The sequence below is a fragment of the Dysidea avara genome, chromosome 6 (assembly GCF_963678975.1).
Source record: "Dysidea avara chromosome 6, odDysAvar1.4, whole genome shotgun sequence".
In the NCBI taxonomy this organism is placed as follows: domain Eukaryota; kingdom Metazoa; phylum Porifera; class Demospongiae; order Dictyoceratida; family Dysideidae; genus Dysidea; species Dysidea avara.
In genome coordinates, this window is record NC_089277.1 from 14,662,029 (window position 1) to 14,683,325 (window position 21,297).

The following is a 21,297-nucleotide window of genomic DNA, read 5'->3' on the forward strand; positions in this document are numbered from 1 at the left end:
TGGGTGCTTCTTGTTAGTGATTCTAAGAAATTCACATTTTTGTAAGTTGAATGACATTTTCCAGTCAGCTGCCCATTGTTCTAAAGTGTTAAGATCCTGTTGTAATCTGTGACAGTCAGCTTGGGAATGAATCGTAGTATACAATAGCACGTCATCAGCATAAAGTTTTATCTTAGATGTAATTCGGTTAGGCAGGTCATTAATAAAGCAAAGGAACAATAGGGGAGCGAGGACTGTCCCCTGAGGAACACGAGTTCATATTATATATAATTATTATGAACCAGCGTTGAAACCGGGTCGGGTCAACCGGGTCACATTTTCTCCGGGTCATCCGGGTCTGACCCGGTTTACAAATTATCCGGGTCTGACCCGGATTGGATCATGTGAGAAACGAAATTGATCGTTTGACGACGTGGAACGTATAAACGCTAGTCGCGTAGCTCTTTCATGAGCCACGCCCACTTATCGCGTTACAAACATACGCTCAGCCACGCCCATTTATTAGTAAGTGCAGTCTGTAGTATGAAACTGTGTCCGTTTCTGTCTGCAAGCTTACGTGGAGCCACGCCCACTAATCGATTAATGTATGAGTTGTATATAGTCTAGGTCTAGTCTTGCAGCAGGATATTAAGTACTTTTGTGAGCCACACCCATTTTAATATATTGGGAAATTGCAATACTAAGTATGTATGAAGCCACACCCAATTGCTGTCTGTAAACTCACAGTAGCTACGTGGAACCAAACCCACTGACTGATTTTAAATTCTAAACTTACCGGCTTAGTTATCACATAACTACTCGTTTACTCAACACGAATCGAACGCTCAAAACGTTGTCTCGCTCGCTCGAGAATACCCGAAACATAGCTCTTATCGCGCGCCTCGGCTTAATTTAATCCGGGTCAATCCGGGTCACATCCGGGTCAGCGGGTCATCCGGGTCAGCAGTAGTGACCCGGTTTCAACGCTGTTATGAACTCTTGCTCACATTTATTTCCATATATGCATGAATTTAGAAGTATCTAAATATAATTTATATAGATAAAGACTTCCTAAGCAGTTTGGACAAAATTCTAAGGCATGTTATTTTGATTCAGGCCTACCCATACGATTTCGTAGTTAATTATTGCCTCATGCATACACATGGTTAACGTTGGTGCTATTATTTCTTTTGATACGATGTTACAAGAGTACACTAATGATGAAAGTGTAAAGTTTAAAATATTTTAAATTAATTAATTTAGAAACAAACATCCAAATATGGTATACAAACAATAATGTGATGTATACAAATCATTACAATATTATGTAGTGTAGTGATGTACAAGATGGTAACTATAACAACCAGAATAAATTACACATAAAGGTAACCTAGCTACAAAAATTGGAATATATTATAACCACAAACAATAAATAAAATAAAATAACTACTAATACAATTATCATCAAAACACAACAGTGTTAGTGTTACACTACTAGTGTATAGTTTACATAGTCACTTCACTTCCTGTAAAATATAAATACATTATTGTTATAAGGTCAGTAGTTGGTAAAGATCTGAATCCTTTTGTTGCTGTAGTCACTAACATAGATGCTACCATTAGGACTAAGAGCTATGCCAACAGGACAACTAAACTGACCATTAGCAGATCCATTTGATCCAAAGCAATGAATGAAGTTACCAACATGGTCAAAGACAGACACACGTTGATTACCATCACTAACTAAGATGAAGCCATTCACATCAGTGGCAAGACTATATGGATAATTCAACTGACCCCTATTAGATCCTTGTGTACCAAACTTGCCTACATAATGACCATCAAGAGTAAAAGTGACTATGCAGTGATTACTATGGTCAGCAACAAGCAACTGATTATTGACATTAACTACTACATCATAGGGTCTACCTAACTGATCAGAACCAAAAGAGATACAAAACTGACCATTGTACTGGAATACTGATATATGATGGTTACCCTTATCAGCAACATATACCCTACCATTATGTGTTGTGATACCAAATGGATACTGTAGTTTACCATCACCTGAACCACCACCTCCAAACTGTAACAAGTAGTTACCATTGACATCAAACTTCTGTACCCTGTGGTTATCCCTATCAGCCACATACAAGTGATTGTCATTATCAAATGCAACACCACGAGGAAGACTGAATTGACTATTATTACTACCACTGCTACCAACCTTCCTAACTAACTTATCCTGACCATCAAATACATACACACAATGGTTGGAGTTGTCAACTACTGCCCATACTCCATTCCTACCAAATGCAACACCCCAGGGATAACCCATGCTACCATCATTATTCACTATCTTGTTTGGCAGGTTAAGTGCTTGGTAATTCCTAACCACAATGCTGTAGGGACTTTCCTTAATTTCCTGACCATTTATGGACACATGTAACTTTCCCTCTCCAACTTGCTCACCTACAAATGAAGCCACATAACTACCATCATTGTTATCCCTCACCTCCCCAACAGTCACATTGCCTGTAAATGATTTTAACTGGACAAATACCTTGTGACCTCCTGTGGAACAATGATCTCCATTGCTATCCTTGGTGATGATGGTGACTTCTACCTTTTTACCAACAATGATGGATTGTGGAAGATCAGCTACTTCAGAAAGATTAGCATTAGCAAAGAAAGAGCAAAACTGTGGAAAAGGATCTTTACTTGATGTAAACTTCATTGAGGCTGATTGTACCGGATGTTTGTTCACTTTCTTGTACTTCTCAGTTAGTTGCTGCATACCATCAATCACTTGCTTCTTTGCAGACAATGCTTCTTGGTCAGAGCTCTTCTCTAGAGCATCATTCAGTTCCTTCATGCTCACAAGTTCAGCTTGTGTTGAATCCACTTCATCAAGTTGTGTTGTAAGTGCCTTCTCTTTCTGTGACACTGTGTCACGTACTTGTTGCTTCACTTGATCTTTCTGCTTCATCAGTTTTTCAACCAGTACATTATAATGTTGATCAACTTGCTTGTTCACTTCATCACCTTGTTTTCTTATCTTCTTCACCATCTTGTCAATGTTATCATGTACACCAGACAGATCTTGGATCATTCCTTCTATTGGAGTGGTGACCTTCTTTAACTGAGACCGGTGCTTACTAGCCATGTTTTTCATTGAGTCATGATTGTGACCATTGTGTTTCTTCATAGTACAATACATACACACCAGTTCATCACATGTCTCACAATAGTACTTCAGCTGTTCATCATGTTCCTTACAAAGTGGGATCTTCACCTTAGCTTGGATGGCTGGTGGGTCTTTGTTTGATCTCAGTTCAGTTAATGGTACAACACCGTGACTACGATACTTCTTTTGGCGATTATGACTGTCATTACAAGCATGGCACAAAAAAGAATTACAGTCAGGACAAAATGACACCACAGGATCATCCTCATCACATTCGTCACAATTGACTTTCTCTTCTCCAGCCACTTTCTTCTTCAGAATCAAATCATCAACTAGTCGGTTGATGAAGAAATTGGTAGCAAATTCCTTCACTCCTCCTGCAGGAACCTTAGCTTCTTTCCTACACTCAGGACAGATGATCTTGGATTGTACCTGCATCTTCTCCAGACATCCTTCACAGTAGGAATGATAACAAGGCAGATACTTGGGGTTGTTGAACAGTTGATAACAAACTGGACAACTTAAATTATTTTGAGCTTTCTTCACCTCCACTGCAGACATTGTTCACTATAATGTGAAGAATAACAAAATATTACACACATGATAACAGTAAACAGATCACATACAGTAGCAACTCAAATGATACAATAATAATATTCTGTGGCTTTACTGTATTGTACTGTGTAATTCAGTGTACATGCAGTAATTGTGTACAGATAAGACAAAGTGTATCTATCAAATGTAGGTATCTAAATTACATCAATCACCACAGCATACATTGTAGGCTACAATTAGTATATTGCCCCATGATGGGCACCATCTTTAAAGGACAGTGTTCAACAAATAGACGGTTCGTAAGTAATAGTTAGAGATCTACCACGAAGATCTTCAAGAATTTTAAAAGCAGGCAAAACTTGCACATAGATTGATTGTGGGTTGAGTAAAAACGTCATCATGTCGTCATATCTTGCACAAAATGCAAACCCACAATCACTTTCTACATTTTGTATATCACTGATCTACTCTGCCTCCTGAGGAGACATAGCAGATCAGTGAGCATTAGCTTGGTGGTGACTCCCTTAACTGGAGATAGGAGGTCTCTAATCATTTTAGAGAACCTCTCCAGAGGTCTCTTAAGGGATTTTATAGACCTCATTATCTCCCTAAGATCAAAGGATTTTATGTATACCACTCTCTAATACAAACCAACACATTGTAGATAAAAACTGGTTTGTTGACCCAGATCAGCATTGCAAGTGGGTCAGTACTGTTGACCCAGTTGATCCACTGACCAGAATAGTAATCTGAATGGGATACGGATCTGACCCACATGTGACCCGGTTTAATTAAAATTTGGGCTAAAACGAATATACCGAATATTTGAATTCGTGTTTGATTCGAATCCGTTTGTAGCAATTCTTGGAATTCGAAACATCAAAATTACAGTAAAGATGGCGGACACTAGTAGTTATAATGAGGAATCTTTGTCAGTTTCTACAACTGCAACAACATCAGACACTGGACTAGAAATATACCAACAATCGGATCGGTAATCGCGAGCGTGATCAGATTGGTTGCTGATATATGTCTTCCAAATGGGCACAAATGGTCTGTGAGCCAATTAGTTTGCCAGCATGGCAAATATGAGTAACAACTATGAAAAGCCTTTTTGCTCACTACAAACAAATACTGAGAAACCCTCTCTATACAATTCCATAAAACGCTAATTTGCGAGAAGCCATACGAGTGCGTCTGTAAGTACTGAAATATTTTTACCCAGAACAGTAGCTGTTACACTTTAAGAACAAAACTACACCACAGGAAAGCTATACTGATCTGTGTATAACAGCCATCTTGGTAACTAATCAAAACACAGAGTAATCTGGACAAGGGAGCATGTATTAAAATATTTGTGGTGCCTACTGAATGTATACTATTTTTGTGGTGCCTTCTGGGTTGTGTAATAGAACATAGGTAGTTGTGCAATATAGCAAAGTTACATCACTTCTATTTTCTCAATGTTACGAATCATTAGAATCAATGACGGATCCAGGATGGGGCATTTGGGAAAAATGCCCCCCCCCACCTTGTGGAGGAGCCATACTTCTGATTAAAATACTAAACTTTATGTCAGGCCATATATCAGCTATATAACTCATGCAATGTGCGCCTTTTTCATTAGCATTTATTACAAATTCACCTGAAACCAAAGTCAAATTAGCTATGAAATTGTCACCATGCATTTTTTTTGCGTGCTAAGTGCCTCTAAAAATAATTATCGTATTGCTGTTTCTTAAGACATTCAGAACCTTTTAAACAGCTTTTAAGACTTCACAATCATCTGCAAAGGCCAAAATGGTAAAAATCAACAGTGAGGTACTACTAGCTAACAAGAGAATCTGCAGCTGACTCTCCCCAACCACCTACAACTTGGCCTGTTGTGCCCCTCCCCTTGCCAGGTCCTGGATCCACCCCTGAGAGTATACATCATGTAGTAGCTACACCTGTAGCTCTATTTGATTTACACTTTACAGAATATACAATAATTTAATCAGTAGCTATATAATCAGTATCAGCTCTTTTAGGTACAGATTAATTGGATATCAATACAACTGAAAAATCCTTATCGGTACACCTCTAGTAGCTACATCATCAGACACTTCTACTTCATTTCAAAGCTGCCTACTGAGGTTTTAAGATGCCAAATTTTAATGATGTTTTACAACTGAATACAAATAATAAGAAATAACACATATACACTGTATTTCAGTATTACACTAAAATATAGAATATTCGTTTTAGCCCTAATTAAAATAGAGGTGTGCCTCAACAACTAGATTAAAAGTCCACAAGTCCCAAGCTCCATTAGTTAACCCTACATTTTTTACACTATAGAAAGGATCGTCTGCAAGAAGCAAGTAGCTACATACGAGTAGAGCTGGGCGATATCACAATTTCCTACCAACGATATATCACCACCTGAAACATCATGATATTACTAAATATCACGATATCCATACTTAAGTGGTGTAGCAAAAATATTTTTTCCAAGAAATACATACCAGCACTAATTTTCTTGGATATAATTTGGCTAGCACTTCCTTCAAAGAATTGCATAAATATGTGTAAATATGCAGAATTACACTAAAAACAGAGAATTACTGAAATATGATATGACAATATTGCAATTTGAAGATGATATCAGAAGTAAATATCCCTATATATGATAATATGTGACCGGGCCTGCGATAATAGGGCATGTGGGCACATGATTTTTACCTACTTTTTCATACTTTCATCATTCATAACGTTTTGTACCATTATGCTATGGTTTTGCAATTTTCAGCTCTTAGTAAACATTTCATTGGCATCATGATGCAAGTTACAGAATGCAGAAATACTATTCCAGTACTGAGATATGACCTGTAGAATGACGGGGTGTAGTTTGTGCCCACATGCCCTGTTTTCGCAGGCCCGGTCACATATTGTGATATTGCCCAGCACTACATACGAAGCTATGTATTATCAAGTGGGTGTGGCTACACGTAAGTCTACATGCAGCTACAGCAATCCAGAATAGTTACCTATATTTCAATTAGCAACATGGATCCCGAAAGTGCATGTAATGCTATGCATACTTACAGAGAACAGCTGATACAATTCTGATAAGTGGGCGTGGCTCTACATATCCTGCACAGACAGTAAAACATATCCCTGAATGGTGGGCATGGCTCCACGTAACTTTCTTGAGCATTTATAACTGCATTTATATTGAATACAATCAAGCTTGTTAACTTATAGTCACATGTGATCTCATCTAGGTGAAACCCAGGAATTCAGTGAAGTACGTGGATAAGATCCACTTCATCCGGGCAAAATGTGACCCAAATGATCCAGCCCACTTACAATGCTGACCCAGCTATTATTCACTGACCCCTAATGACAATCAGTGTATGACTTGGAATGATCAATTCATTGCAATTAAATTAACAGTACAAGCCTTAGTAGATGTCTTGCTATTTTAGATGCAGTTATAGTATCACTGAAGTTTTAGCTAAGACAATAGGTTAAGGCTAGAGACATAGCTACAGGCAAACAAAAGTGGAAAGCTTCCTTTAATGGTTGAAGTACCTGTAGAAATGACTTTATTGAAAATAATTGCATAACAATTAAAAACTTTTCGTGTTCCTCACCACTGTCAGGGACACAACTGCTGAAAATTACACAATCTACACTGTAGCTGTTTTGAAAATAATAATTGAGCGGAAATAGACAGTGCATATGAGAGTAAATAGTTGATTGTGGTTCTGTACAACATGCTAATGAGTATTCACAACAGTCTGGCGCTGCCCGCCCATTCACACAAAGTAAGAGTCTGGTGAATTACAGATTCTAAATTAATTCTACTGCTTGGATTTGGTGGTAGCTAATTAATGCGTGCCAATGATGTTTACACACATATCCAGTGGCGTAGCCAGGCCTCCATGGATGGGTGGGCACACTCACCCACACATTTCACCCCATGCAACTAACTAGAACAAAATGTGAGTCCATCCTTAGTGGACTCTACATACATTTGGTTTAAAAACTGTTTCAAAAGTGCATAAATGTAACTAGCTAGTTAATAATACGCTATACGCTGCTGTTCCTGCAGCTTATTTCACTAGTCTAATGCTACTGCATGAATGATTTAGAAGCTAAAAATTGAAACCAACTTATTACACCTCCTTGTCTTTGTCTCCTTTCACTCATCTATATTTGTACACAACTCTTTGTACTCATGCCTGACTCTTCAGATAATCGTATGGCTTACTTCAGCCACCAATTGCAATTTATCACCTCCAACTGACTTAACACCACTTTTCGTCTATCACTTTAGGTCACTTCACCCCAACACCTAAAGAATATCTGTGCTGTTGCTCACAATTCAATGTTCCAGATGTAAAAAATAGACTGGATTCCTCCTTCCTCTATTCACCGCCTAAAATTTGGATCACGTGATGCTGCGCGTTAAATAGAAACAACCGAAATTATTTGGATCACGCGATGTAATCATTGAACTTATACCAATATCAACTGCTGATTTACAACGATTGTATCACGCTACCAAGGTATACACTACTTATCTCTTGTTCGTAATAACAAAATCAGGCGGGCACCGCTCTCTTATGGAAATTTGGGTGGGCACGTGCCCACCCAGGCCCACCCTTGGCTACACCACTGCACATATCACCTTGGTAACACAATGTTTTTGTTCAAGTTGAAGGGCAATCATCTGACGTATCCAGCAGTTACATACACTGTCTAATTGAATTCATTCTGAAATTATATGGTATCTGTATTTCACCACACACTTACTTTTTACAAAAAGGCAGGCGGTGCCAGACTATGTTCACAAGTCAGATTATTTCCCAGTAACCATTTGATTCACACTAATGATTTGGATGTACATGTAGCTTGGCAAGATATACAGTTGTAGGTACACATATAATTTTCACCATAGGTACTGTAAAATCTGATGTGTTTTGTGCTAAAATGTAACCGGATTTACAAAAAGGTACCTTTTTCAAAAACAAAATTTGACCCATTTTTGAACTTTGAAATTTCATAACTTTTGTATCCTTGCATATAATTCCCTGAAATTTTCCATGAGTGCAGTTAAAGTAACCAATCAACATAGATTTCTTGAAGCTTACGTTAAATGCTAACTAAACATCTACTGAGACCTACAAAACCACACTTTTATATTTGTACTGCATGCACGTAGTTCACATGAAATACTAACATGTAATTATAGAAAGTAGCATACAGTCCTACCTCCTATGGCATACTTAGATTGCTGTTACACAGATCCCCAACTTCAAGGTGACCAGTCATTATTATACCAGCAATGACTCTTCTCTCTAGAGGGCTACTACCAATGCAATAGTGGCAACAGCTGATACAGTATGAATGCCAGCCCCAAACAACAACGTCAACATAAACTACTAGACCCCACAAGGAAGACAGTCCACAAAGTTAAAGCACTTGCGTGAGCGAAGATCAAACAAATAAGATTGCTATTACTTCCATAAAGGAAAATACAACATTTTTAATCACATGCGTATCATTTTAAATTGTCAGAAGTAGCCAAAAAGATACAATTTGTTTGTTTCACTACCACACCTGAACTATATAGACACTTACCGATTGCAAATGGAAAAGCTGCCATCAAAGATTACCTTCAAACAGAGGTGGAGTTCTTTGCTTTTACAACGGATATTTGGACCAGTCGAGCCAATGATGCTTACTTATCACTTACCTGTCACTATATTACCAGCAGATGGAATATGGTTACCTGTGTTCTGGCAACATCTCCATTCCCTGAGCACCATACAGCAGACAACATTGTTGAGAAAGTGCAGCAGGTGATGGCAGATTACGATTTGGAGAAGAAACACTTGCTATCAGTGGTACATGACCAGTGCTCAAACATGGAGTTGGCTGGTGACAAATTGCATGAAGAGACTGGTAATAAACAGAACTACAGTTGTGCCGCACATCGGTTGTAACTTAGCATTGAGGAAGGCTTGAGTCTCACTGCCATTTCGCAAGCTTTAGGTGCAGCAAAGAAGCTAGTAACTCACTTTTGGCACATTTCTCTTGCCACTGCTGAACTCAAAACATGACAAGAAGCAATGTCTGTTGAACCGAAGAAGATGCAGCAGGCCTGCATTACTACATGGAATAGTGTATTATACATGATACAGAGTGTACTGCACGACAGGTGGCCTCTGACTGCAGTGCTTGATGATGAGAGTGTGACATAACATCAGTATCGATACCTAGAGTTGTCACCAGTACATTGGGTCATTCTGGAGGATTTGTCAAAGGTGTTGGAGCATCTAGAGGTTGCTACAGTGTTTCTTAGTGAAGAAAATGTGTCAATTTCTGGTGTGCTGCCAGTTGTACATGGGCTGATTACGAAGCTGGAAGTCAATGATGATGATTCCTCCTGCATTAAGGAGTTCAAAACAAAGGTTTCTATTGCCTTACGATAAAGATGGGGGCTTGACTATTTACCCCTTACTGAAATACTAGTGCTAGCAAGTGCTATTGATCCAAGATTCCGTAACTTGAAGTTTTTGGATGACAAGCTGAAGGATGATGTTAGGCTTGAGATTACAAGGCTGATGAAAGAATTGGTGGAATCAGCAGACTTAGTACATGTTGCATCAGTTCAGTCGCCATGCAAGAAGAAGACTAAAACTGTACTTGACATCTTTCAAGGAGATGATGATCCTTTTGATGATTGTGAAGATGAAGTCAGTCAGTATTTTGCTGAGAAAGTGGTTACCAGGAATACAAATCCCTTGCAATGATGAAAGATGAATGAACTAAATTCAAACACTTGTCTAGAGTGGCCATGTCTATTTTATGTGTGCCAGCTACATCAACAGCAAGTGAAAGGCTGTTTTCAACAGCTGGGCTTACAGTGACCAATCTAGGAAGCTGTCTTAAACCTGAAAATGTAGATGCATTTGTTTTTCTAAATAAAAACTTCCAACTGCTGGTTGACTTGTTACCAAACTCTTGACTCACTTATGTACAGTTGTACTTCCTTACCTTTTTAAGATTTGGAATTTCTGTAGTCTTGATTGTGACTATATAAAAGGTGTCTACTTGTACATGTTTTATCATTTTATCACTTATTGTCAAAAAATTTACAATAACTATCACAATAAATTATAGTACTGTAATCCACTGCGTTAATAGGGTCTGGTGACTTAGGCTACATTTTTGGGCCCACCACCATATTGTTTAAGTATTCATATCCATGGTTCCAGTCAGTCATCTTCGTCATTCTAGCCTATCAAATTGCATTGTAGCTGAATTAAAGTGTCTGATTGGGAAAAGAAAAATGGCATAGGGCCCAAAACTCCAGCGTTTGTCACCAGACCCTACTCAATACAGTGGGTGGGGTCTGGGCACGAGACTAGGTACTAGTATGTATATCTATGATCGTGCTTTATATCTATGGCAACAGAACACAAATGATGCAACGATTAGCAAAACACATCATTCACACCCACGAACAATCCAAAAGCTGCATAGTCAATCTCGGAATAGGCCAATGACGATGCTATACTATGTTCACCATACTCTTTTCTTTCCCGCCCCCACACAAAAGAAAGAAAAGGGTCTGGCTATGCATACAACATACATACAATGAATCCTTCCACTACATGCTGCCAGTTTAGAAACCACGACATTAATCACATGTAACATCACACAAGGCAATTATTGGCGGAGCTCTGTCCCTCTCATCTTAGTCTCGCGTGGCCAGACCGCTTTTTTCCGTATATTGGGTGGGGAAAAAAGGGTCCGGTGCAACTCCAATAGCTGTTTACTTCTGAGCCGTCCCCACATTCCGGGGACGCTAATTGAATAACATTGGTCACAAAGGAGGTGCCATGACGTCAGTAAGTTAACTAGAGATCTGTTTATCCTTTAAACGAATCTTAATTTGCTCCGATGTCTCTTTTGTAGCGTCTTGAAAGTTAATCCTCATCGTGTAACAAGACTCACAACCGGAGCAGGAGTGTAGGAATAATTCATAGTTTTACTGACGTCATGGCACCTCCTTTGTGACCAATGTTATTCAATTAGCGTCCCCGGAATGTGGGGACGGCTCAGAAGTAAACAGCTATTGGAGTTGCACCAGACCCTTTTTTCCCCACCCAATATACGGAAAAAAGCGGTCTGGCCACGCGAGACTACTCTCATCTGAAAGTTGGGGGGCTCCAGCTCCCACCTTCCGCCTCCACTGCCAAGGAGTGAATTGAGTGAGATTGATGACTGCGTACGCGTGCGTGCGAGAGTGAGAGAAAGGCTGAATGCGTGTGACCACGTCCGAGTCACGCGAGAGTTCAATACAATTATGACAATAATACAGTTCTACCGATCAGTTCAATGAGTACCAAATGTACATACTAATACAATTACCTGATGTGCACTTTAAGGAGTGAAACTTGTTTAATCAAGTACGGCTTCTCTTGATCTGTTCAGTGCTACTATAGACGTACGGAGTCTAATTTATGCTGCTACAACTTCATGCTCACGTCCAACTAAAGTTGCGGGTTAATCACGTGCACAGCTTTAGAGGGCTTCCCCCAGCCGCCAACCGCAATCATTTTAATATCAACTGTGTATGTCTGCCCTTCACAAGCTTGTGGTAGAACATTATTATAAAGTATAAACAATCATATTAAAACAGGAAATGAATGTATGTGTGTGTGTTTTACATGTTGTATACAAAATAACAATAATTAGCTTTTTTTCGTTGTAAAATATGCAAAAACTTGTACGAACATTTCTTGCACAAAATTTTTTATAAAGGATCAAACTACTCTAATAGAACAGTCATTCACGTAAATCATACAAAAATACTTTTACAACGAAAATTTTAATCACTAAATTTTTTGCACAAAAATAAAGCAAATTACGGTACATTATATTACAATATTATAACAGTGCTAACATATCTTCTTCTCTATACAATAACAACTATAAGGACACTCTGACAATAAAATAGTATATTAATATGTACAAATGACATGTTCGATGGTTTGTGATTGCATTCAAAAAAGTCTGTGGGATTATAATGGTGCCCAAATTTTAGCTGTAAAGAAAAGAGAAATCAAAATTCACAATAATGCTATATGTGATAGTCAAAATGGTGTATATGTTATAGTTATATATGTCACCTAATGTTAGAAAACCGTCGATATCAGCACAATTTTCAAAATGCATTTTATTTGTTCTTTGTTTTCTACAGGGACAGAGGAATGGACTAGCCAAGTTTCAGCTTCCTAAGTTAAGCAGCATTGGAAATACAGCACTAGACAGCAGGACGAGCAAATAATTTGACATGTACAGAAGCTATCGAGAAAAGAATCTACAGGTGCTTACATAAACCATCATAACTTACCGATACAACGACATACGGAATTGAATCTTGGCTCATTGTGTTCACCACGAATTTGTGCATCCACCAAGGTATAGTTTTTTCCCCAGGCATGCTTCTGTGTTCAAGAAGGAAGGCAAATTCATGGAAAAATGATCGTCGGTAAATTATTTCGTCACTGCAACGTAAACAAACGTCTGTAACTTTGGAATCTTTTTGTGTATGGAGATGAAACAAAGATTTTTGTACTCCCTATGAACAGGCAAACACGATGATACCCAGGATTTATCCATTGGAGGCTTAATTCGCTCACCGCGAGACGATAAAAACTTGCACAATTTTTTTTCTAGAGCTTGCATTTTTTACCAATAGTTTTTAAATGCGTTTTATTACAAAAGTACTGTTGTGTGTACATCGACGGTTTTCCAAAATTCGGTCACATATCCTGTTATGAGGGTGACATCATTGTTACTATGAGGTGAAGCTGAGGACTAGTGTAATAACAATGAGGATGGCAACTAACTTATTGTACAATAGTGAAGCCACTCTGTCTAGTTATCACCCAGCACTCCACTGACACACTCTCACACAATGGGATTTAATACATGTTATCAGCTGTAGAGAACATTGTGCTGTTTACCAACAATTATATAGTCTCATACACACAGACAGATTTCCCAGCAGGGTGCTTATTTATTAGAGATCATAAGTGTCAGCTTATGATCCCTAATCCATATTAAGTGTCACGTGAAAAACTTGTCTGGTTGAGACTAGCCTACTCCTCACTAACAATTGAGCAAAATGTTGTTACTCTAACAACTAGCCTCATTTTTTTTTTTTAGTAAATTCTGTTACATGTTGACTTGATGTGTACTATTCAACTTTCTGCTACAGTTGTTATTAGTGTTCTCTTTAGCTCCCAACTCAACTTGGGTGTGATCTTAAGCTTAATATAGTACTCAGCCTCTATTCACTTTGTTACTAAGCCACACTACTCCTAAACTAGCTACATATATGGGACATCAGTATACTATACAAGCACACACTGCTGGTATACTATAAGAACTTACGAGAAGCTGCTCTTTTGCTAGAAGGTTTGTTGCCTCCATTAATAGTGATCCTAACTTGGAGCTGTGACCTGTGAAATGTTAAATATGTTGAAATACTAAATACTGTAACGTATTGAAAGTGCATTTACATACCTAGAGTACTGGTCTTCTTTTTTTTGGTGATGGTGGAGGTGAGTCTGAAGACACTGATCCCTGTTTGGGAGACATGGGTATACTGCTGGGTATGGAACTTTGCCGTGATGTTCTGTGACTGCAATTTGCCGATGGACTCTCTGGTTTCTTGTCTGATTTCTTGTGTGTGCAAACTAAAACAATATCAACAAACTAAAGTACTTATAGATCCAGTTAGGCATTACACTGCTCTACTCCATAAGTAACCATAGCATTTATGCAACTTAAATTCAGTGTGCATTAATTAGAATTTGACAAACCTGTCATTAAAATCTTAAACAACACATCAAGGTGACCCTCATCAGTTATTACGTAAGGTTGCTCCACGTAGGCTTTTACTCTTTTTCTCATTTGATGCTGTGAATATATAAAAGTTGGCATAATCACAGTTGTGTTATGGAATAAAATTCTTTACCTCAAAGCAGGCTATATAATAAATCTTAACAACTTGCTAACCTGAGTATAAACTCTCTTAAGATTATTGACAGTTGCTTGATAAGCTGTAGGACTCTTGAACTTTATTCTCAATGAACCGTGTAATGACTTGGGTGGGGTACCCAGATGTACCATAACAGCTTCTACTGGTGGAGGCTATTGGGAAGAACACAAGTGTACTATCAATGTACTTAATGTTAATGAAGTGGTGAACTGTATTTGCTATGTGTGTAGTACACTAGTGAAATACTCTAATAGAACAGTCACCAGTTACTTGGTTCTTACCATCATTGGCTTCATACAGTACATTTTGCAGCTCTTCACTTCTCAAGCTATCATTCTCAACTTCTCAAAGTTGACCTAAGGACAATTTATGGCAAGTAAAGGTATCCATGTTAATACCACACAATTAAATTACATACCATGTTCTCAACCATTGAGTCATTCCCCAGGTAGATGAATGTGAGACCCTTCTTGGCCACTGAAAAATATGGTATTAATGGATGATCAGATACTTTAAGATTACGGCATTTTACAAAATTTCCTGTGGGGTCTATGAATATTTCTAAATCCTATAAGAAATCACAAATTAATTACCATATCACATGTACAAATTTCACAACATACTTCATTTTACGATATTTTCCAGGAACTTTTTCTCATGTTGGTTTTAATCTTTGTACAAGTGAATAACTTAGACCACTAAAGGATTAGTACATCAAATTAGTACATAGACAAGTTGGACGTACTTGTACACGTACATACAACACACACAACATGCACACTCACTATCCTCACCTTAGTATAACAAACATTGTATTGTAATTTCTCAAATCCTTCAAGTATTCTACACAACAAATGACATTGATAATCAACATACAGTGTGAGTGTAGTCGGTCACTGACTTGCTATCTTGATCATGTGTCTTAACAATTTCTGCTCTTCTTGTTGAGCTCTGCTCTTGTAGTATTGTAGTGACAGTCCATGCCAGTACAAGTGATTGTTGGTCATCTATCAAACAACATCGCATGTTACATACATATATGCGTGAGTGTGTCTGTGAGTGCGCACGCATGTGTGTGCATGCGTGCATGTGAGTCTTTATCAAGACTATGTTAGTTGGAGCCTTCACATGGTGACCCCTGGGAGTATATATCAGGAAAAGCACTCGTGCTTGTGGTATAACTATCTGTACATACATACCAGAAAAACCTTTGCAGCTAAAGACAAACTCTCAATGCATAGAGGGAAAAGCCTGCAGAATTTTTGGCTGTGGCTATACACAATAAAAATTAAATATCATTGCTGAAGACAATAGCAAGATAATGGAAAATAAGGCCAACTTTGGTCAGTTTTTAAAACTGCTTACAACTGGTTATTAACAAAGTCAACAGTCAAGTTTATAATTAAAACTTACGTTTTAGGTCTACCATCCTTCACAATTGTGCATGACTGTTCTCTTTGCTTTTTCCTATCTTCTTCTTTCAGTAAAAATCCTACAACCACCATTAGCTAAACAATATGGCTGACATAATCAAACACTAGCTACCTTTTCTGCCAGCCATTTGTGATGCCACACTAACACCTCCAGCCATAACAGGCTCCGGTTCTTGGTAGAAATCTTGTTCCTAAGAAGTGAAGTGAAATACACAACAGATACCGGGATATCTTGAACCTTGGTTATCACAACACACAAGTACTGTACTTGTACTAGTAATACATCACAACATACATATAGCTTGATTGTAGAGTGGTTAATTCAGTAATATTATGCTATCAGTACTCGAAAACATGTAGAAACACTTGCTATAGCACTAGTTCTCACTTAGCCCCAACGTTTTTTCAACTTGTAGGTTAGCAAGGGTGACAAAATGCTCTCCGTCTTAGTGGTTTTCATAGTAAAATCCAAAATGTGCATATTAATCACATGAGTATTAATCAAACCCCACAATTGATTTTGGCCTTAATGTCTATAATATTATAATTGCTGCCCAGATGTAGCCCAAGCAAAGTCACCAACTGGACTACATTTTGAATGTAGCTTGGCCAGTTCCTTTGATCTGAGGTGTGATGATACATATAGAGTATATATATATTTGTATATTAATACGTGTATCTTGACTGCACAATCATAGGGAGCTATGATGAAAGTCTACAATTTAACAGTTGTTTCTAAATGTAATAGTGTGCAAAGGAGTAATAGCTGGTGGTGGACTACAGTGCTAGTTTATCAGTTGCAACTACACAGTTGTATACAGATATACCATTTGTGTACTGCAACACTGTGGCTGTTCCATTAGAGTATGTATATAGTTTGTCAACCAGAATTTAAGTGTGTGTTCTATTAGAGTACTTCAACGCACTGCCTATCAAACCAGAGAAACAATAGTTCTTGAATATGTCATATAGCCCATGGGGTTATTGTTTTTGTGACATATAAAGTATTATTCCTGTACAGGCCAGCTCATCACAAAAATGCCCAGAGAAACATAATTTGGTAAAACTCATCACAAAGTTCTGTTCAGTTACTCTATTAGAGCATACACTTTTCTAACATGATCAATCAAACTACTCTAAATGAACACTCATTTTTGGTGCTCAGATATTTCATACTTGACTCTCCATCCATTGTAACAGGTGGATATTGGGGTAGTCAAATTTACTGCACATGCTCAGCTGGCTAATTCTTTAAAGGTCAAATCAATTTTCAACTTGGTATTTTGTAGCCTTTAGATACACGTACACATTGTTACAATACCTTCGGTGACACTGGTCGCAGGAGAATGTCCTTTATCATCACTACAACAATATATGTTCTTAAAAGACACACAAGCTACACAAATACATGTAATACCTATCCAGTCACATATACAAGTTACCATAGTATATGAGAAAATATACAAACTAGGGGTTGGCACTTCAAAACCTTTTCTCACAAGTGGCAAATAACACTATTCTATCTGCCCATTTTCAATCAAAATATTTCACTACAGATAACCCACAATTTAAATTTAAGACGTGGCAAGAATTTTGAAACACGGAGATGTCACTCACTGTTGTTCATCACTTCATAACAAGTAAGCCGCTGTAGTTACAATGTACATTTAACCTTCTCCAAGTAGCCCAGTGAACAGACTTTTGAACAAGCAATGTTCGAGGCAATGCTTACAAATAATTTACTCACGTGGTAACCATTGGATTATTGCTTCCAATGTTCACCTAGAAGGATCAGATAAGGTGATGGTGTATGACTCCCTGTATGACAGCATTGATGACGGAGCCCAGGTGGTCATACATGAATTGTTTGGAGTCTCCAAACATGATGTTGCCAAGGTTGATAAACAACAAGGTGTCCAAGACTGTGGAGTTTTTGTAATTACATTTGCCACAGTTATTTGTTGTGGACAGGCTCTCCATAAGCCATTCCACCAGGAAGCAATGTGTCCACATTTAGTACAGTGTTTTGAAGGAGATGTTTGTTTACCTTTCCCTTTAGTACTTGGGACATGTAGCCAGACAGGTTGTCTGTGATTTTTTCACACTTTGCACTTATGGTTATGATGCAATCTTGTAATTGTATTCATTCTATTCTGGAACTGTCCAGAATTGTATGTATAGTAATGTGGTTTGGCAGTAAAATTAGATTATATTGAATTTTCTTCAAAGTTGCTGAGTTATATAGTTAGCTGTCAAGATAGATTACCACAAATACAACAATCATTTAAATTGTATGCGTAACTACCTAAAAGTCAATACAGTTTATATTCCAGAAGTCAATACTAAAAATATTGTTCCTATAAACAATTATAGTTCAAGAACACTGGTAATACCTGCCCCCCAGAATCCATTTTTAGCTAATGAGTTGTTACTCTATAGTAGGGCCCAAACGAACTTAGATTTTCATGGTTCGAACATTCATTACTTAAAGTTCACGAACCTTTCGAACTTGAAGTAAAATTGGTTAACACATGGTTTACAGTAACAAGTTTACAATTTTAAAAGTATACACATGGACATCTTGTAGCAAGTTCATAATTCTAAAAGTACACACATATAACTTGAAGTGATCATACCAATAAACTGTAGTTGTTGTGGAGAAAAATCAAGGCGTTTACATTATCCCTGCTCAAACTACTACGTAGTCTAGTGACAGTTAAGCCTGCTACTGAAAACAGCCTTTCGCTGCTTGTTGAAGTTGCTGGGATAGCAAAGAGAGGTTTTACAAGCTTGCTGAGACGAGGATAACGTAATGAGTTAGCTTTCCACCAAACTAGAGGATTAGAATTCCTAGGTGTGCATGTTTCAGAGAAGTACAAATCTACTTCATCCTCTAACCTTACAGATGTATCATTTTCTTCTGGTCCAAACAATATGTCAAGTGCCTTCTTTTTCATTGATGGTTGAACCTGTGATTCTGAGTTTGAACTATCACTGTCAATTTGAAGGTTTTGTATTTTATGTCTTATTTTTGTTTTAACTTCACATATTTTTTCTACAGAGAGAAATTTTAAAGCTTTGTATCGAGGATCCAAGGCTGCTGCAATCACTTTGATATCCGAAGAAGCAATGTCATTCAAATCCCACCTACTTTTAATTTGAGATTCGACAGACATCTTGAATCTTCTAATATTTGTTGAATCACCTTCTTTAACCTCTAAGTGCTTCAAAATTCCAAAAAGAACAGGAAGAATGGATGATATAGATGATGTAGACTCAGAACACAGATGAGTTGTTCCTATTTCTAGTGGGTGAAGAATTTTCACCAAATCACCAAGTAGCTCCCACTGTGCATTTGACAAATCTAGCCTTCTATGCTCCACCCTAGTAACAGATTCATCTGCTATAACAGCCGAAACTGGCCACCTGTTTTGAAGAAGGGACTGACACATGTAAAATGTACTATTCCAGCGTGTTTTACATTCATTGACCAGTTTGTGTGTAGGTTGATTCATACTTTCTTGTTTCTTCCTTAACTCTTCAGTAGCCCGTGCACTGTGATGGAAATGCTTGACCAATGCTTTTGCAGCAGCTAAAGCTTGTGCTATAGCATTTATGCCAAGTCCTTCAATAACACACAATTGTAAGCAATGAGCTGCACAGTTCAAACTATTCCACTGTTTGTCAGCTTCTAAAAGACGCCCTGCACGTTGGAAATTGGAGCCTTGGTCATGAACAATAGCAAATATGCTATTGTCATCGATTTCATACTCACCAACAACTTCCTTCAATTTCTCCACAATGTTGTCACCTGTGTGCTGCTCTGGAAATGGATATGTAGTCAGAGTATAGCTCCTCAGTTCCCAACACTCATCAATAAAATGAACAGTCAGTGAAATATAGGCATCATTGGCAAAGCTGGTCCAAATATCTGTTGTCAGTGAATACTGTGTTGTTTTTCCACTTTCAGCTAAAATTCTTTTAAGCTTTTCCTTAGCCACGGTATACTTCCGACGAATAACATCCATTATGTGTACAGATGATGGGATGACATAGCCAGGCTCCAGGTAGGATAAAAGTCGCTTAAACCCTTCCCCATCAACAACTGCAGCAGGTCGTAAATCTTTTGCCACCATGAATGCAATCAATTCTGTAATCTTCTTGGCACGTGATGGCGGGCACTTGCTGCGAGTAAAAAAAGCATCCATGCTAGTTTGTTCCTTGCCATCGGAAGCTTTGTTGCTTCCGCTTTCGTTTCGTTTATACTTCTCTTTGTGATAACGAAGCAAATGTTCTCTCAAGTTACTTGTTGCTCCAAGGTAAGAGTATTCATTCTTGCACAATCCACACAACACTTTCTTTCCACCAGGTACCTTCGTAAAGAAGTCCCACACGTCTGAGCGAAACTTTTTCGGCTTCGGCCCTTCGCTGCCTGCAGAAATACTTTCTGTTTCACTCTCTTCAGTCTCTCGATTGTCTTCAGCGATTTCCTCAGTCTGAGATTCACTTATAAGGCTTGCGCTCGAACCACGTGTAAAACGCACACTTCCTCCAGATGTGGACGCCATGTTTTAAGCTACGGAAATTATTGTACACCTTTCCGTATACTATTTAATTGCATAATTCGAATTGGTTAACCTGCATTCGAAGGTTCGTTAGTTCGAACGAATGTTCGAATTCAGCTAAGTTTGTTTGGGCCCTACTCTATAGATACTGATAGACATTGAAAAGCCATTCAGCTCCAAGTGGCTTAAGTATACTTGTACGTAAATCCACAGGAGTGAAATTTCCTGGTGCAGTTTCCTTGTAAAGCTTTTCTACCTCATGTGAATACCAAATCTGAAACTTTTTCATTAAGAAATCTTTTTCAGCCTTATTGACGGACAGATCCATTGGCTGTAGTTTGTCTGTACAATTTGCTGGTACCTTAACAACAATCATATTATGTGCATTTTATAAATGTATTCCTTCATCTTCTGTAAATGTATGTTCCAGTTGTTTGGAAAGGCATATCTTGACAAACAGGCTGGTGTCTTAGTTGCAAGGGTAAAAATTCACCCGCAAGGCTAGCA

General features: G+C 38.1%; 3 protein-coding genes and 1 long non-coding RNA gene across 4 annotated transcripts; all 4 read right to left on the reverse strand.

The window, feature by feature from the left end:
- Positions 1–1,208: 1,208 nt before the first annotated feature.
- On the reverse strand, positions 1,209–12,296 carry LOC136258533 (E3 ubiquitin-protein ligase TRIM71-like). The gene is made up of 2 exons (XM_066051850.1): positions 12,152–12,296; positions 1,209–3,733 (listed from the first exon to the last, which is right to left on the reverse strand). The coding sequence occupies exon 2, from the start codon at positions 3,725–3,727 to the stop codon at positions 1,538–1,540; it is 2,190 nt and encodes a 729-aa protein (XP_065907922.1). The 5' UTR covers positions 3,728–3,733; positions 12,152–12,296; the 3' UTR covers positions 1,209–1,537.
- A 150-nt stretch (positions 12,297–12,446) lies between these two features.
- Positions 12,447–15,354, reverse strand: LOC136259185 (uncharacterized). Its single transcript, XM_066052647.1, has 6 exons — positions 15,211–15,354; positions 15,074–15,148; positions 14,810–14,944; positions 14,614–14,710; positions 14,315–14,487; positions 12,447–12,827 (listed from the first exon to the last, which is right to left on the reverse strand). The coding sequence occupies exons 2-5, from the start codon at positions 15,095–15,097 to the stop codon at positions 14,315–14,317; spliced, it is 429 nt and encodes a 142-aa protein (XP_065908719.1). The 5' UTR covers positions 15,098–15,148; positions 15,211–15,354; the 3' UTR covers positions 12,447–12,827.
- A 232-nt stretch (positions 15,355–15,586) lies between these two features.
- On the reverse strand, positions 15,587–16,880 carry LOC136259193 (uncharacterized). Its single transcript, XR_010703238.1, has 4 exons — positions 16,338–16,880; positions 16,206–16,284; positions 15,694–15,799; positions 15,587–15,635 (listed from the first exon to the last, which is right to left on the reverse strand). It is a non-coding gene; the product is annotated as an uncharacterized lncRNA (long non-coding RNA).
- Positions 16,881–18,855: 1,975 nt separating this feature from the next.
- Positions 18,856–20,793, reverse strand: LOC136259275 (E3 SUMO-protein ligase ZBED1-like). Its single transcript, XM_066052764.1, has one exon. It carries the CDS (start codon positions 20,791–20,793, stop codon positions 18,856–18,858), a length of 1,938 nt encoding a protein of 645 aa, XP_065908836.1.
- Positions 20,794–21,297: the final 504 nt, after the last annotated feature.